Source organism: Choloepus didactylus, chromosome 8, assembly GCF_015220235.1.
Source record: "Choloepus didactylus isolate mChoDid1 chromosome 8, mChoDid1.pri, whole genome shotgun sequence".
Taxonomy (NCBI): Eukaryota; Metazoa; Chordata; class Mammalia; order Pilosa; family Megalonychidae; genus Choloepus; species Choloepus didactylus.
Genome location: NC_051314.1, coordinates 29,478,109 through 29,495,582, shown reverse-complemented (window position 1 = coordinate 29,495,582; position 17,474 = coordinate 29,478,109). Strand labels below are relative to the sequence as shown.

Here is a 17,474-nt window from a genome sequence, read left to right as displayed (position 1 = left end):
GGGAAGGACCAATTGATTAACACGTTGCAGCTTGGAAGGGGAGAGGGAGAAAGAGGGGTCAAAAGCTCTATTTTGGACATCTGAAGTGTGAGGTGCTTGTGAGACATCCAAGTAGGAAGTTGGAGTTGGAAACTGGAGTTCAGAAGAGTGGTCTGAGCTGGAGGTATATTTTTTGGAGCCATGGTATATAGATGATATTTAAAACTACAGGAAATGGATAAATTTCTTATAAAAAAAGAAAAGAACTCTGAGCATTTAGAGACTGGCTAGAGAAGGAGAAAAAAATAAAGGAGATGGAACAAATCAAGAGGAAAATCAACAGACTGTTGGAGTCATGGAAGCCAAGAGTAAGAAGGGAGTGATCAATTTTATATACAAACAAACAAACAAACCCTAAAATGTCTAATAAGGTGAGGACTCCCATTTTCATTAGATTTGGGAACATAAAAGTTGATGATAACAAAAACAGTTTCAGTTGAATGGTGGGGTTAGAACTTCAAGTTGGAATAGAATTGAGAATAAAGAGAATGTGAGGAAGTAGACACAGCTTTTTTTAGATAACTCTTCTGAGGTGTTTGGCCATAAGGAGATAGGAGCAGGAGCTGGAAAGCAATGAAAACTCAAGGGAAGGTTTTGGTTTTTGGATTTTTTCTTTAAAACATGGTAAATACTATACTGGTATATATCTGAATTCTATTAAAAATGATCTGATAGATTGTGAAAGGTTGGATAGGAGAAATGTGGTTTAACTGAAGGTTTAGCAAAGGTCTTCAGAAGGTTTTAAGCCAATCAGCTGATTTGAGAGAATGGAGTCTAGAAATAATGGTCAGTCAACAACTAGTTATTGAGTACTTATGTGCCAACCATGGTTTTAGGCACCAGTGCTATAACAATGATGAGGACTGCCAATAAACCTGCCCTCAAGGATTTGAGGGAAATGGGGAAGATAACATATAAACAGTTAATTAAATGTACAAGATCATTTTGCATACTGATAACTAGTCTGAAGATGTTGAGAGTCCACGTGCTTGGAGTAAGCTCATCCTCCACAAGCCTACATGCACCATCCTTCAGCAGAAATCAAACGGGAGTTTCCAAATCTTATGCAACCCTACCAACACCCCACTTCTCTTTTCCCTAAAACTCACAGCTCTACCACCATCTTCATCTATGGGATCAAAATAACAAACAGTATCATACCCTTGATCCCAATTTAAGTCACTGATGACAAGTCATGTTCTCCTAACACATCCCTCATTCTCCAGCCATGATTGCATCTTTCATCCCTTCCCAGCACCGAAAACCTTTCCACTGTGCCTTCTGGACCTAAAGGTCAGTCATCAGTAAAACCACAATTTCCTTAACGCCCTTTCTAAATATTCCCTTTACCTACTTTGCTTAACTGAAATCAGTTTCCCCTTTAGGACTGTGCTTCTCTTGCAGCCCACCCTAGTGGCAGCTTTTACTCCCATGGCTTTCATATCACAGGGCCTTGAGGTGGAGTAAGGGTCCTTCTTACAGTTCATTGATTCTTTCAGAACATTTTCTCTTCTCTCTTAAAAACTGTCCTGTTTGAATGTCATATCATCAGACTATGCCACCCACTACCCATCCCTGTTGAAGTCATCTTCCAACTCTCCAGTTTATTTTTCCTCTGTCCTTGACTATTTTTAGCTCCTGGCTTTCTGTCATTATTCTTGGATTCTAATATCTACATGAATCATCCTTCTACTACCGTCCTACCAGTTTCTTGGTATCCTTTCTTCCAATGATGTTGCCCTTTTCCCCTTTTCAGTGATTTGCTACTAAAATTATTCCTGGATCTTTCATTGCCAATTATTGCAACCCCTACATAATCTTTATTTCAAGCATCCAATCCTCTCTCCACCTCCTTTCTAGAAACCCAAATGAAACAACTTTCAACGCCACTGGAATTCACAATCCATTGATCCTACCTTTTCATTGTCTGCTATCTTCCTCATGTCCTTCATCCTCTCTCTACCCAGTTTAAATTTTACACAGTCAACCATTATAATCAGTCCTTCCATTCTTTTACTTTTCTTTCACTTTATTGTACTTGACGAAACAATAACTCTGGTTTAATCCAGTATTCAGTCCTCTCTGTGACAATATCTGCACAGCGAAACCTGGCAGGAGAAAAACACACAACCATGTTGATTGCTCTTGTCTTAAGTACATGATTATTAACTACAAATGAACCTTAATGCTACTTGGCAATCATATTGTTGGCTGGAGGAAAAAAAAAAAAAACACAACTATGTTGATTGTCTTGCTGTAAATACATGAACTACAAATGGAAACAAATGCTGTTTTATCCTCTAAAACTATTTCATGCCTTCTATCAAAACCTCTGATACCTCCTCTCTAATCCTCACTCTCAACTATTTCAATGAAGAAATGCAAACCTTTGTAAGAAAATTTCCACAAATTCCCATTAGCACATCAACCCACTTATGTGTATTTGTTTCCATATTCTTTGTCTTTTAGCTCTGCTCTTAGCTAAAAACAGTCCTTCCATTTGTGTACCATATCCCATCCCCTCACACTTACTGAAGGACATTGCTCCAAAAATATCCTTTTTCTCCTCCATCATCAAACTTTCCCTCTCTACCAGATCATTCCTATTAGCTAGTAAACCAATACTTTTTATCCCCCTTCCCTTCTACTCAGTCCTCTCTCTCCTTTCCGTCATAAAATAATATTTATTCCAATTTGTCATAAGTTACAGTTTACACTTATTAATTAATTAAATTGTGGCTTAATTATTAATTATGCCCTTTTCAAATGTGTTTCAATTTGAATTATAAGTAAGATAGCCTATCCTTAATGTAAAACTTCTTAAAAGAGCTGTGTCTATGCTCATTTTCTCCAATTTATTTCATTTTAACCTCTCTCGAACCCCACTGCAACCAGGTTTTGCCTCTATTACTCCATTAAAATTGCTCTTTTCAAGATTACTAACCACCTCCATATTGTTAAAGCTAATTGTCAATTTTCAGTACTCATTTTTTTGTTTTTGTTTTTGTTTTTAAATCTTTAAGCAACATTTGACATGGCCAATCATTCCTTCCTCCAATACTTTTGCTACTTGGCTTCCAGGGCACCACACTCTCCCAAGTTTCCTCCCATCACTCCTTTTCGGTCTCTTTTGCTAGTTCCTTCTTACCTCTCTAATCTCTGACCATTGGAGTGTCCAGCGCTCAGTCCTTAAACCTTTTCTTGTTATCTATACTCATTCCCTCTCTCCTATTCTTCCAACCTACTCAGGGAGGGAATGAAAAGCCATCATCCTTCCCAACGCTCCTTTCCATGGCCCCCACTAAGGGGCTGTGCTCACAAAACAGTAGATGGTTCTTACCTTTGTCTAAAGTGGGAAGATCAAGTTATCTGCAAGGCTTTTGTTTTGCTCAGTGTGGGTGATGAATGTGGCTAATGGCTTAGGTCGAGAGAAGAGGTTGAACATTCCACCAGGCATTTTAGTAAACTGCATAGTCAGAAATCATGGATCAATCCTAGATTTTTCTTTCTCTCACACACCACATCCAATCCAATGGCAAATCACCAATAGCTCCACCTTCAAAATATATCAAGGCTCTAACCACTTCCACCCTAACACCGTAGTGTAAGCTACCATCATCTCTCTCCTGGATTGTTAAAATAGCATCCTACCCAATCAACCTGCTTCTTAACTTGCCAACCCCAAGACACACATCTAGCCAAAAGTATCCTGCCAAAACATTAGTCAGATCATGTCACTCCTCTGCTCAGAATTCACTGGTGGCCCTTCATCTTCCTCAAGGAAAAAGCTAGGGTTCTTACAATGCCCCATATGACACTATGTGATCTGGCTCCCGACTAATTCGACCATCTCCTAATACCTCCTGTTTGCTCAATGGAATTGGCCACTCTTTCCTGTTCTTTTAACACAGCAATGCCGTTCTTTCCTAAGGGACTTATACTTGAAATACTTTTCTCCATCCATATAGTTTGCTTCCTCACATCACCTTGAGAGACTTTCCTTGACAACTCTATAAAATAGTAACTCTTACACTCACCCCACTAAGGCCTATCTCCCTTACTATGCTTTGTTTTCTTCCATAGCATTTCTATTCTCTATTTACTTGTTATCTTATTTGTTGTCTATAACCCCATTCTAGACTATAAGATACAGGGCAGGATATTTACCTGGAACAGTGCCTGGAAACCAGTAAGTACTCAATAATTATTTATTGAATGAACAAAAAAATCGCTACTTTCCACCCTTCCTTAAGCAGTATTCAGCAAAATAAAGGTTAAACATATATTTAAATGGTATCATTTTTGAAGGGGCACCAAAATGTCCTGCCTAGGACTCTGCATGTTGACACCTTGTTTTGCTGACAGGTGTTGTTTCTGCTTTATAACTATTCTTTTTAATTGTAATAAATCTCTTCTTATTAAGTAGGTTTAGGATACTATTTCTGCTTGTGGAATTCCAAAATTAGGAGAGAAGGATGGAAATCAACCTATATGGTCTGTAGGAAGGGAATATGTCAGGTATTTTGGTCTAGCACCTAATCCCTTAGAGGATGTTAAAAAGGTCAGACCTGTTTTTAGATCTTGTTTTACTCTTGATGCTATTTAGGTTTAACTAAAAGTTACAGATATTAGAATGAAAGCAAAGCATTTCATTTTCTATGCTCCAGCCACACTGGTCTTACACTCCCATGCTCAAACCACACTGTTCCTCAACCTGGAAGACTCGACTTTCTTCCATCCCCAACCCACTCTACCCATCTCATCTTCTCCAATTTAACTCCTACACATCCTCAGATCCCAGCCCAAGGGTGACTTCTTTGGGGAAGTTGTTTAGACACCTGGTCTAGGTCAAGTTCCTTATTTCTGAAAGGATAAAAGATTATGTTCTTGAATTTTATAGCTTAGCTTACCTTGTAATTATACATTCTTTAACATGATTATTAAATGTTTCTGTTTTTCACCAGAACTGTAAGATCCTAGAGAGCAAGGACCAATTTGGACTTTCTTCACATAGTTCAGTATTAAGATTAGAGTAGGCACTCAATTAATAGTTACTGAATGATGAACAAATACAAAAGCAAAAAAATCTTTGCAAACAAAAAAGCAGAAAATAAACAGTAGGCAAGAAGATAAAAAAATTATTAAACTATAAAGCAGGGAATATTCATTAATCAAGCCCAATTAATCTTGTTATAGTAAGAAAATAGTTTATAAAATGAGATATACAGTATGATTCTACTCTTTACTATCCTAGGGAAAGGTACAATTAATATATGGGAGGGAACTGGAAGAAAGGGAGAAAGGAAAGAGAGGGATGTGGGCTGTGATGAAACTTGAGCCCTAATGCTGGATTACTGGCACCCTAGTAATGGCATGCTTGGCGCAAGTGGGGAGGAGGGCCAAAGTTTTCTTGATTGAGACCCATCTCACTTGCATCCTACAACATTTTTGATGTTCCCATTAATAGAAGGGGCTATGTTGGGAACACTGACTCCGGCAGTAGCTGGCTCTAGCCTGGTAGTTTTTACTGGTTTTATACCACCTATTGACTTTAACTGTGATTTGAGGTGACTTCCTCACTTCCATTGCTCTCTTAATCCACAGCTCACTTGAGCATGTGTTCTTAAAAAGTCTGACAGGGAGGGAGGTGGTCTGGATACTTGATATCATGGAACTCTCAGGTTATGGCCCCGTGAGATGTTATGTCACTCACACTGGCAAGTGACTATGGAGCTCAGTGATCATAGTGTTTACCTTGCCAACTGGAGCTTAGGTCAGAAGAGGGGGAAAGGTGCCATCATCAAATGGAAAAAAGTAAAGACTCACAGTATGTATACCAAATAGTAACAATGCTTATTGATGATAATGGGATTATGGAGGAATTTGGATTCAGCAGTGAATAACGGAAAACCTCAAATACATATGACCTAAACAAGATAAAAGTATTTCACTAACACATTCAAGAAGCCTTAAAGCATTCAGCCCAGGATATTCCAGTGTCAGAGACTGAAAACCCTTCTCTCCTGTGTCTCCCAAAATCTTATCATGGTTCAAGATAGATGTTCCAGCTATCAACTACACTTTGTTCAAGTCCTTTTTAGAAAGCAATTTCCATCCTAGAATGCTACCCAACATATCTGTGTTCCAACTGATAGGAAGGCAGAAAGAATAAGGAAAGGCCCTTCCCTTTAAGGCCACTTCCCAAAACTTGAACAAAACTCTTTTTGGTCATGTAGCCACCCCAGCTGCCAACGAGGCTGAGAATATTACATAACATTATGTAATATCTGTATCATATTATTCTAAAATCCAGGTAACCAGTGGCCAGGTTCATATTAGGAATTCTACTATTACGGAAGATTATCAGGAAACAACTAGCACAATAATTTTCTAATTTTCCACAACTGTATTTCTCTATAATGAAAAAACAATTTTAAAAACATAATTGAATAATGGTGAAAGGAGATGAGAAAGTTAACTCAAAAATACCTGTCTCAGAGTGACGGGTTTGCCTTTTGTTCTTTATCTTCAATGGGATTTTTAAGTTTTAAATTTGTATGTAGTCAAATGTATTGGGTCATATTTATGGAAAATGTGATATAGTTAGTAGCAGTTGCACGGCATATATAAAGAGCTCATAAAATTGAAAAGTAAAATCTGAGGATCCAACATCTAAATGGGGAAAAAGCAAAAGCAAACAATTCACAAGATATAGTGTAATTAATTAAGCATTATGTTTATCCTCACTAATAATTAGAAAAAGTAAATAAAAGGGCAAGAAGCAGAGTTTTACCTATCAGTTTTACAAAAAACATGTTTGTTTTGCTTTGTTTTAAATGATGATGTTCATTACTAGTAAAAGTGCTTCTGAGAATAAAAACTTTGTTGAATCCTTTTGGACAGCAATTTCTAGCTAAAGTTCATGTCCTTTGAAACAATTATTCTACTTTGGGAATCTACCCGAAGAAAATAATCCAAATGTAGATAATACACTGGCACAAAGATGTTCATTTCAGAGTTATTTACAATAGTGAAACATTGGGAAAAGTCAAATATTTAATAATAGAGCAATAGTTAAATTATTCTTGATTCTCAAATACTGGGTTACATGTACTCACCTTTTGGCATTTAACACATCATATTAAATTGCCTCTTTACTTATTTCTCCGACTAGATTGAAACTGTGTGGGCAGGACAGGTAACCTGCATTCTAACACTAGACCCAGTGAAGGCTACATAATCGTTTTTTAACATATTTGTTGGGTTAACAAATGAATAAATGCCTCAGTCCCACTATATTCCTAATCAGTCAGACTGCATGGTACTAAGTGTTCAGTTTTAGTGATTACCAGATTTCCGACTCCCTACTCAAACCAACCCCCTTCTCTGCCTTTCTAGAACGCAGAGACCCAGTTTTATTTGTGGCCATGTACTCAAGGAAGCATCATTACTCCAGCCACAGGGGTGATTAATCTTAACCAATGATGGTTTAGGCAAGAATGTGATGCATTTTCCAGTAGACAGAGATGTAAAAGTAAGTCTGCTGGGATAATTTCTAGGAAATGGTTTTATTTATAAGGAAATGTATTAAGAAAACATCTTTTTTTCTGCCTCTAGATGTGACAATGTAACGGTATGGCTTGGAGTTGCTTTGGTACCTTGCAACCATGAGAGGACAAGTATGAGGATAAAATCCACTGCATTGGAGATAGCAGAGATAACAGATAGAACTGGGTCCTTGATAACAGCAATGGGTATCTGAAATACCTGTGGAATCACCCCATCTCCAGATGTACTGTTTTGTTATTTCAAATAATAAACTACTTATACATTTATACCATATCTAGTGTAATCTCACTTTTAGCTGGACTTTCCTTTAGTTTTTAGACAGAAGCATCCTGACTTATGAAGTGGCCACATTTTGAGATCTTTGATAAATCACAATGACAAATAATGGTGAAGGCTATAAGAATCATGCCTTTTGAGGAAGAGAAGATTATTACTCCTCTTTGGCAGGATATATAATAGCTTTTTTGTACATTATATTCATATTGAATGAAAAATCTAGGACCAACGTGTGGTAATAGCAAAATATTTTAATTCACCAAGGAAAAAATGGTCAAATAATTAGAAATACTTAAATCAGAAAGATTAATGGGGTAGTGTGTTCTCATGGTCAAGAATTTCAGCTGAAATTTGGTGACTCCCTTTGGAAGTATTCTGGATTTTTGTTTTAGGTGAGAGGCTCAACTAGAAGATTTTAAAGTTTCCTTCCAACTCTGAAGATACCCTGATTTTATTCTTTGGCTTTGTGATATGTAAATGCAATAATGTTTATACGAGCAGGATGGAAAAGTGAATATAAAATGGCCAGTGGTTTTTTTTATATTATTCATTTCTTCAATTTGTAAAATTGGTCATACCATAAAATAGACCTCCGGACATATTAATGAAACTACCTCCCCCTTTTACCCCTCCCCCCAAAAAAACACAGACAAAAAGGAACCAGAGCTGAAGTTTAATCAGCAAAAATAAATATTAACAAGAAACTGAATTCTTCTGGAAGGCAAAAAAAGAGGGAGAAGGAACTTGTTAATGATACATGTAAAAACTACAAAGTGGTAACTGAGCCCCTAATATATATATGTGTATATACATGAATATAATAAATTCTCAAATATCTGTGCTAATGTAGGCAAAACCTAACACTTTTAATAAAAATATACTTGGCCTTCGTATATTTTTATATTGATATTATAATTTGGGGATGCCTTAAGTTCTGGAAATTTATAGAAATAGAATATAAAAACTTGCTTAACTTATTTCTTCCCTATCCCTCTTCAGAACTCAAAGGTTTTGTACAGTTCATTAAAACAAAACAAAACAAAAAAACCTCTGTTCAAATGCAAGGAATGGAGAAAGTAAAAATAAACCAAAGTGAAGAAAGCACTAGGTATGATTATCATAATTACGCTAACTATACTAAGAACTATAAAGCAAATATATTGAAATCAAACAAAACAGTGAACTACCATAACATTATTGCTGTATTAATAGACTATCTCCAATAGCAGTGAGTGTTCTGACCCACTTTTTGTATCAAAATTTGAATCTTAATACTCTCCAGCCTTTGTGAGCATATCATTTATTAAAGAATTTCTACATGTGCCAAATTTTTGCTTTTGGATTTAGCCCAAATAATAAGGTGAACTGATGTTTCTCAATGCTTAATAGAATTTTGTTTGAAAGATTTCCTTACACTTGGTTTGTTCACAATGGTTACTTTTAAAATCTCCTGCTCTGAATGTACTATATATCCATTTTGTTAGAGTGATTTTAAATATTGTGAGAGACAGGCTTTCATCATACCCTTATAAATTTATTTCCCCAATACCCTTCAGGATACTTCTGCTTTCTCTTTAACTCATTGAAGCATTTACTCATGCGCCTATTTTTCTTAAAGTTCTCATTTAATCTTGATGACAGTTGTGATTTAGTTAGTATTTGAGTCTGTCTTATCAACCAAATGCTTCTGCTGAATGACTGCAAGAGGAAGGTTAATCACCTCACTGTACACAGCCACAAGGGTGCTGAAGTATTTTTTCATATGAAGAGTGAAGAGTAAGTCAAAAATATGAGAAATTTTACTTACCATTTCAAATAGTTCAGTATCACTTGTGAAGACTTAATTAACTTTTGATTAATGATGCAAAGTACATTGAAAATAAAAACCAATTTATAAATTATGGTCTTTTTGTCTAAATTGTTTCAGAATTTCTAAAAACCCAGGTTACTCTTCCTGTGAGTGATTTTTTTGCTTTTAGGACCAAAAAACTACTGCATGTGTTTTATAATTTGTAAAAATAGGAAAGAAAAATATTAATTTGATTTTATGTTTCTTAATTTTTTTCACTAAAAAAGTTTCAAATCTTCAAACCTGCCAGAACTACACAGTAGTGTCAGCAACATATATATATAGCGAATTTCAATATTGTACCTAACATGAATTTCTCTTTACTTTGCAATTCATTAGCTAATAGCTAATGATTTCTAAAAAGCAATATGCTCACATTTCTGCTTCATGTTATTTTAACATGGCACCAAAATAATTAAGGAATTTATCAAATATTATAATTTAATGAAGAAATTAGTATTTTTTAAACATTACCACCTTTTAATGTTACTATATCCTGTGTAATTCCAACTTTTGGTATTTTACATATTCCAAAAGGAAAATGAAACATATTTACACATTTTCTTTCCATAGCTCCCCTAGGTGCAGGCTAAAATGAGGTTACTGTCACTTTAAGGAAACAAGCACAACTGAAATTTACCCAGAGTATCAATAAATTTGCCAAAGGGAATTTATTTCAGCAACTACCCTTTTGACCTTATATTCATTTTGTTTAGCTGACAGGACCGGCAGATCTTGACAGCCACAACACTATCTATTATAATCAAAGCCAGATGACATTCCAGCAGTAACATGAAGTGATAGGCTAATTTTCTGTCTCATGATGGTTTGTGATAAACTAAAAATTCAAATATTCAAAATTATGAGGAACAGAGTATGGCAAATCCTTCCAGTCAACCCTCTCCCACTTTTTTTTCTCTTATGGACTCAAGTTTTCATAAATACTACCAACTACTTTTCTATGTTCCATCTTACCTCAATCCAACTGAGAGGAAGAATATCCTAATCCCTCTTTTCCCATTCAATGCCTAAAAAACATCCTTGGTATCTCATCCATTCATTTTATTCTTTCAACAAATTTATTGAGCACCTACTGTGTGCCAGGCACTGTATTATGCATAGGGAATACAAAGTTGAACAATGATGGTAACAAAGACACAGTTCCTATCCTCATGGAGTTTACAATCTAGTGGGTCTGACATTAATCAAGGAAACACATATAGAATAACAATGGTGTTAAAATGCTAAGAAGTAAAGGTATATGGTCATGTAAGAATATGTAACAGAGGAGCCTTAACTCTGTCAGAAAATTCTGGAAATGCTTCCCTGAGGAAGTGATGAATGAGCTGAGATCTGAGATCTGAGAGACAAAGAGGAATTAACTAGGCAATGAGGAAGGAAGGTATTTTGAGCCAAGAGAACAGCATGAACAAAGGTCCTATGATAGAAGAAGCACAGAATCTATGAAAGAAGGCCAATGAAGGTAGAACATAAAGTGAGTGAAACATGGTGCAAAATTACACTGATAAAGAATTAATAATAATGATAGCTAACCTCTATTGAGTGCCACTGTCTTAATCTTCTGTGACATTAACTCACTTATGCTCAGAACTACCCTATGAAGTAGATGGTGGATCTAACATGTGACCTTGTAGGTCACACAAAATAACACAATTTTCATCTCAAGTGTATAAAAGGCCATTGAAGTGTTCTAAGCTAGGAGTTAGGGTAGGGGTAGGGGAAGTTGGCTTGATTAAAACTGCGCTTTGAAAAAAATCATTCTGCCTACAGTAAAGACAGCAGAATCCAAGGAGGGCCAGAGAAGCTGCAGGAAGACCAGTAGGAAGGCAACTGCAGTAACACAGTAATGATGGTAGCTTAGTTAGGAAGTGGAGAGAAGTGGATGAATTTGAGAGATGTTTACAAAGGTAAAATGGTAGGACTTGGTGATGGACTGGTTGGGGGGTGGGTGAGTGTGAGAACAGTGTCTAAGATGAGTTCAAGGTTAAAACAGTTTGGGAACTAAGGTGAACGGTGGTACCATACACTGAGATACAAAGATGCCTTGATTAGACCAGAGACTAATTAAAAACTTATTAAATAACAGTAACAATAATAAAAACCCACAAAGGGCTTAGTCTGAAATCATACACAGTCATTCTTACATGACTCAAACAAAAATAAAGCTTCATTATAACTAGTGTCACATTGTGATCTTTTGAAGTTCTAGGATAGGATAAGAAAACTTAAAAATGAGATACCAAAAACAGGTTTTTGGCATAAATGAAATTAAAAAGTAAAACATTATTACCATTTCCCCCAGATCATTAACATCTTCTCTGCAAAGAAAAGAAAATTTAGCAAAGAAAATTTCAAGATGTGACAACTTTGATCTATTTCTAATTTACGGTCATTTTTAAAAATCTTAATAAGTTCATATGACAGGTTTATTCCTGTACTTCTCATATACTGGCAAAAAGTTTGGGCTAACTTAAGCAAAAATGGTCCCCTTACCTTTTTTTTTTTTTTTTTTTAAATTCCGCCCCCTTACCTTCTAAGTAGTTTGATAATACACATACATACTAACAAACACATCACACAAACACACTATTAAAAGTATTATATTTACCTTTAAAAGAAAAACAGATAAAGACAGTGATTCCTTCCCTCCCTGAAAAACCTGTAAATTCAGCTAACCTATGAATGAGCTAAAAATAAAAGCATATAACTAGGCTTTACCTCAAAAGACCAGGTTACTAATTGTGATTAGTCAAAGTCTCCTTTCTGAGCCTTAGGTTATTTGGTTTTTATTTTTTTTAACTTCCAAAATGTGAGAAATAACCTATCTCCCAGACTTGTTGTGGAAATTACATGAGATAACATTTTTGGAAGTGCTTTATGAATTTTAACTCTACAAAAAATAGTACTGCTTTTCAATTAAAAAATCCAATTAAGCATATGGAATGTTCAAATCCATATTACTTATCATCTCTACTGTTTACATGATTTTGGGGGGAAGGACAAATAAATTTAGAATAAAGAAAACTTTCAGTTTCTGTAACACTAAATAATTATAATATATCAGATAAATTTAAAATTTATAAAGAGCAAATAGTTATCAATCCTGAGAAACACTGTTAGCTCAGTCTCTTCAAATCATGCTTTTCCATAATAGAGACTGTATTTGTTGAAATCAAAGGTACTCTACCAAGAATACAAGCTAAACATTTTAAATTTTAATTAGACCTTTGCATTTACTCTAAGACTATTATATAGTTTTAGATTAACATGGTTTAACATGTTTTTAAAAAATACTCTGAAGTAAAATATTAACAATTTATTTTGTTTGCTTCTGTGTCCTCAGCTCCCCAAATAGTGCCTATTTTTAAAAATAATGTCAATGAAAATAGATATTATAGAAGAAAAAAAAGGCCAGTATTGTTTTCAATAAAATCAAAATCACTTCAACACTTAATGTAAATGAAAAGTGCATTTTTCCTCAAGTACACAGATATAGGGGTGGCTAGATAAGTCATGCCAAACAAACAGAGCACCGTAAAGTGTCTTAACATGGTTTAGAATTATCAAGTATCTTAAGGAAAGGGTAGTCCAGCTGTTGCATGTTCTCTCTTGGATATATTTATGTTTAAGGATATGAATTTAAAAATATACCCCATTTAGTTGAATTCTATCAGAAATATATTTTATATCTTTAAAAGCCTTGTTTCTTAAATATTCACTCACGTACTTTTATTTCATAATGCATGATTGAGATTCTCTCTCATGTTGACTTCAACTCTAACAATCCCTAGAAAATAGAATTCAAATTTTATCAATTAATCTTAATATAGAAGAATGTGCATAAGTCACATAGAGTTTTAATCAAAACTAACTTTGTAAATTCAGTATGTGCAAACACCCACCTAGCATGATACTACAAGAATGGCATCAAATTGTTTTATGTGTGTAAAAAGAAAATTCTCTGAAAATGTTCCCCTCATTAAGGGGAAAGAGGAAGGTAAAGAAATAATATAAATAGTATTAATTAAAATATTTATAGTTACAAATGCTGCCAAATTTAGCAGGATAGTTAAATCACTCTTTTACATCTAATAGCAAATGTTTAAAGGAATGTACAAGTAATGCTTTTTAAATCACTTGGGTGCATACTCTAATGTTTTGCTTTTTTACAGTTTGTGCTTTTTATCTTTACATTTGTAGCATCTTTTTATTGAAAATTACAGTTTTAACTTATACAGTCTATCCATCATTTAAAGTGATTATTTTCATATTTTCAGGTTAATTTATAAGTTCAGTAGGGTGAGGATTTTCCCAAGCTTTCAAACTCAGTAATTAAATAATTTGTTAATTTGATTGGACTTTTTCTGATATTTAAATAATTATAGATTTAAGTACATTATTTTAATAACACTTAAAATGTAAGTCTTCTTTTATTTTACATTAACCCTAAAAGCATTTGAATCTTTGTAACTAATAGTAACTTATTAACAATATTGAGAAATAATTCAGCAATCCATGAACACAACTGATTTTTGTTTTTCTTTTAAAAAATGCCTATAACGATATCAAAATTAGGAAATATCTTCTTTTCATTAGGCATATAATTATTTGACAGTATGTGTTTACTTCCTAGATCACACCAGTTTAAAAGAGGGTAAAAACCCCAAAACACACAACAACCAAAAGATTGTAATGCCTGTACCTAATACTTCTAAACTGGCTTTGGGATAGTCACCACTTCACCACATTCCATTTCATTTTATTGTCTTTTCACTAAAAGGGAAGTCTTCCATTAGTTAGCATCACCCACATTATAAAATATCCTTCTTCCTCCAGACCTATAATTTGTGTTTTTGACTGCAGCTCTTGTTAGTCAACAGTCATCTTCTTTATATGATGAAGAAGAGCATCTCTTTCTGAGTAAGCTTCTGCAAGAGCCATTTTAGCTTTAGCCAGTTCCTGCTTAAGAGACTCATTTTCTTCCATGAGCTGAAATGATAAATATGGAAAATAAGAGAATTTAATCATTTCCAGAAAATATTTACAGACTACTTATTTACTATCCAAAGGTGTGACACTTAAGATAGTAAAAACACCCAATGCTGGCCAGGATTCACTTAAACTGAAAATAGCTTTAGGAAGTTATTTGGATATACATATCTAGTGCATAAAAATGTTTGTAGGTTTTGACCTAAAAATTGAAAACACTAATTAACTTCTCATTTCCAACTCTAATAGTTACTTTGTTTACTTTTAATTTCCCTAGACCTCTCTATGGCTTTAGACCCATCTGACCCTGCCCCTCTTTCCCAAGCCTCTCTCCTTCTTTGGTTTTTATGCCACAGGTTTTTCACTTGTATCCCTTCTCTGCCTGTGGCTTCTTCATTTTTCCCTCTGCTGGCTCCACCTTGTCTAATCACCCTTAAATTTTGGATTAAATTCCATAATTCCATTCTCTTGTCACTTGAGTCACTTTACTCTCTGGGATGATCTTATCTACTTCCATGGCTGCAAATATCATACATAGCCTAATCTAGCACAGACTTCTCTCCTGGGCTCCCGACTGACAATCTGAATATCCCATTAGACATTTTCACCTAGATAGCCAATAGGTACTTCACCTCCATTTGAAGACTCAGTTCAAGTATTTTATCCTCTTAGAACTACTTAATTTCTTCCACGGTAATCCTTAACTCTAAGGATATGATAACAGCTAAGGACTTTCTCCCCAGAAAAATCCATCTACACTGATTCATTAGGATGTTTACATTCAATTTCAAAGAGTCCTCAGGCTTCTTTTAGTTCCAGCTTAAGAAATCCTGCCTCACATGCTGAGGAAACATTATATTAATGAGTTATTTTCATCTTTTGAAGCTTATCTATCAGGCTAATTTAATAGAAATAGGTACTCAGTAGTTTGTGAGAAATGAACATTTTTGTGAAAGAAGGACTGGAGTAATGTTCACAGGTAGTATAAAGAACAGATGCTTCCTACTCAGCCTCAACAATAGTTAACAAGAAATTTACTTTGCAGGGGAAAACACAAATCAAATCACAACCTCATTTTTAAATAATTATTTTTCTCAATCAAGGTACAATTTAACCATTTCCTTTTGGCAAATTTGGAGATTTTCCATTACAGCATTCTGTTCTAAACATGTTTGCTATACTGAAAAAAAAAAAAAAGAAAAGAAAAGAAAAGAAAAGAAAAAGAAAAAGAAACCCTGCCTTCTAAACTAAGTTAGGTATTTTTCTGTACTTCCCCAATCTCTATTCCAGCACTTGACACACTATGTTGTGAACAACAATTGTAAACTCCTGTCTTTCCCACTAGAATGTGAGCTACTTAATAGATGGGGATGGTATACTATTTGGCTCTTTAACTCGCAGTTGGCACCCAATATATCCTTGAACACATAAATGAACTCATTTCGTGGTTCTATCACAGAAAAATAAAACTCGGCTGAATACCTTTATTTGTAATAGCAAAAAATCAGAAATAACGCAAATGTTAACAAATGTTAAGAGGAGGGTTCAGAAACAATAGTACATCCACATCCATATTATTCAGCCACTATAAATAAATATGAAGAATACATAGCAATATGGAAGAATATTTGTTAAACAATATTAAGTAGAAAATATATAGTATACACTAAATTATAATTGTTTAAAAAACAATGGAAAAGTCTATGGAAGGAAAAATCACAAAAATATTGACAGTACTACAGAGAACAGAAGATTATTAAAGTCTCTATTTTAAAAATATTTTCCCAAGTGTTGTAAAATTTTACAATACTTTAGTAAATTAAAAATCAAAAATCAAACTTAAATATAATCTCCAGGAAATATTTCTAGATTCCTAGATCTAAATAAACATTATTTAAATAAGTGAATAAATAATGTTTTAACTATTCAGTATTTTAATATTTAATTACTATAATTGCTAAAAACCCATGGACACTGAATTAGTTTTCCCATTACCTGTTCTCTAGACAAGTCAAAGAAGCACTCAGGAAAGTTAACTGACTGAGAAGGCCAAGGAACCTCTGGACTCGTCTGAGTAGCTTGAGTGACACTGTGCTGTTTCTTCAGATCACATTTTCCACTGGTCAGTAGCACTGAATCACTTTTGGCACTGTCTTTAAAATCATCTCCAGTGTTAAGCATCTGAGAATCTGATCAAACAAGTAAGATGTTCAAATAACCTATTTCCAAATAATTGATAAATCTTTAAGAGCTCTATTTTGAAAAACTAATTAAAATGGATATACCTATTATTATAATCATGGAATTGTGACAGAGAAATTGCTAACTCTGATTAATGGTAATAACTTTCTGAAAAAAGTGTGGTGAGTGTGATTATCACTGATGTCTGTCAGGTACCCAAAAAGGAGAATGAGAAATCTGCGGGAGTGTATTTGTCACTCCTGGTATAAAAATGTGAAAAATAAACCTATAAATATAGCATTTGAGTATTCTTGTTTTAAAAATCTTATTTTTCATGAATGTAAAATTAATGCAAGTTCACTGAAAGAAATCTAGAAAATGTAGAAAAACATAAAGAAGTATGAAGATCATTTACACTTATAAATTACCATTTTTAAAAACAGAAAGGAAGTAAATTAAATTATGGTAGAGAATAACATATTGCACAGCCATCAAGAAGTCATATTTATATGATCAATGACTTTATACTTTTCACTTGAGTTGGCATCAG

At 34.3% G+C, this 17,474-nt stretch overlaps 1 protein-coding gene across 7 annotated transcripts in view; it reads right to left on the bottom strand.

Annotated features, from left to right (window-relative positions):
• Positions 1 to 1,851: 1,851 nt before the first annotated feature.
• Positions 1,852 to 17,474, bottom strand: part of UHRF1BP1L (UHRF1 binding protein 1 like) — a 125,196-nt gene continuing 109,573 nt past the window's right edge. For 5 of the 7 annotated variants that reach the window (XM_037845532.1, XM_037845533.1, XM_037845535.1 and 2 more), the window contains 2 exons: positions 16,739 to 16,932; positions 13,775 to 14,743 (listed from right to left, as the gene is read on the bottom strand). In XM_037845532.1, the coding sequence (XP_037701460.1) occupies positions 14,624 to 14,743; positions 16,739 to 16,932 (314 nt within the window). In that variant the 3' untranslated portion in view covers positions 13,775 to 14,623. Of the gene's footprint in view, positions 2,148 to 3,379; positions 3,506 to 10,774; positions 13,542 to 13,774; positions 14,744 to 16,738; positions 16,933 to 17,474 lie in introns of those variants that run through there. The other 2 variants (XR_005218294.1, XR_005218293.1) reach the window with 2 other exon arrangements.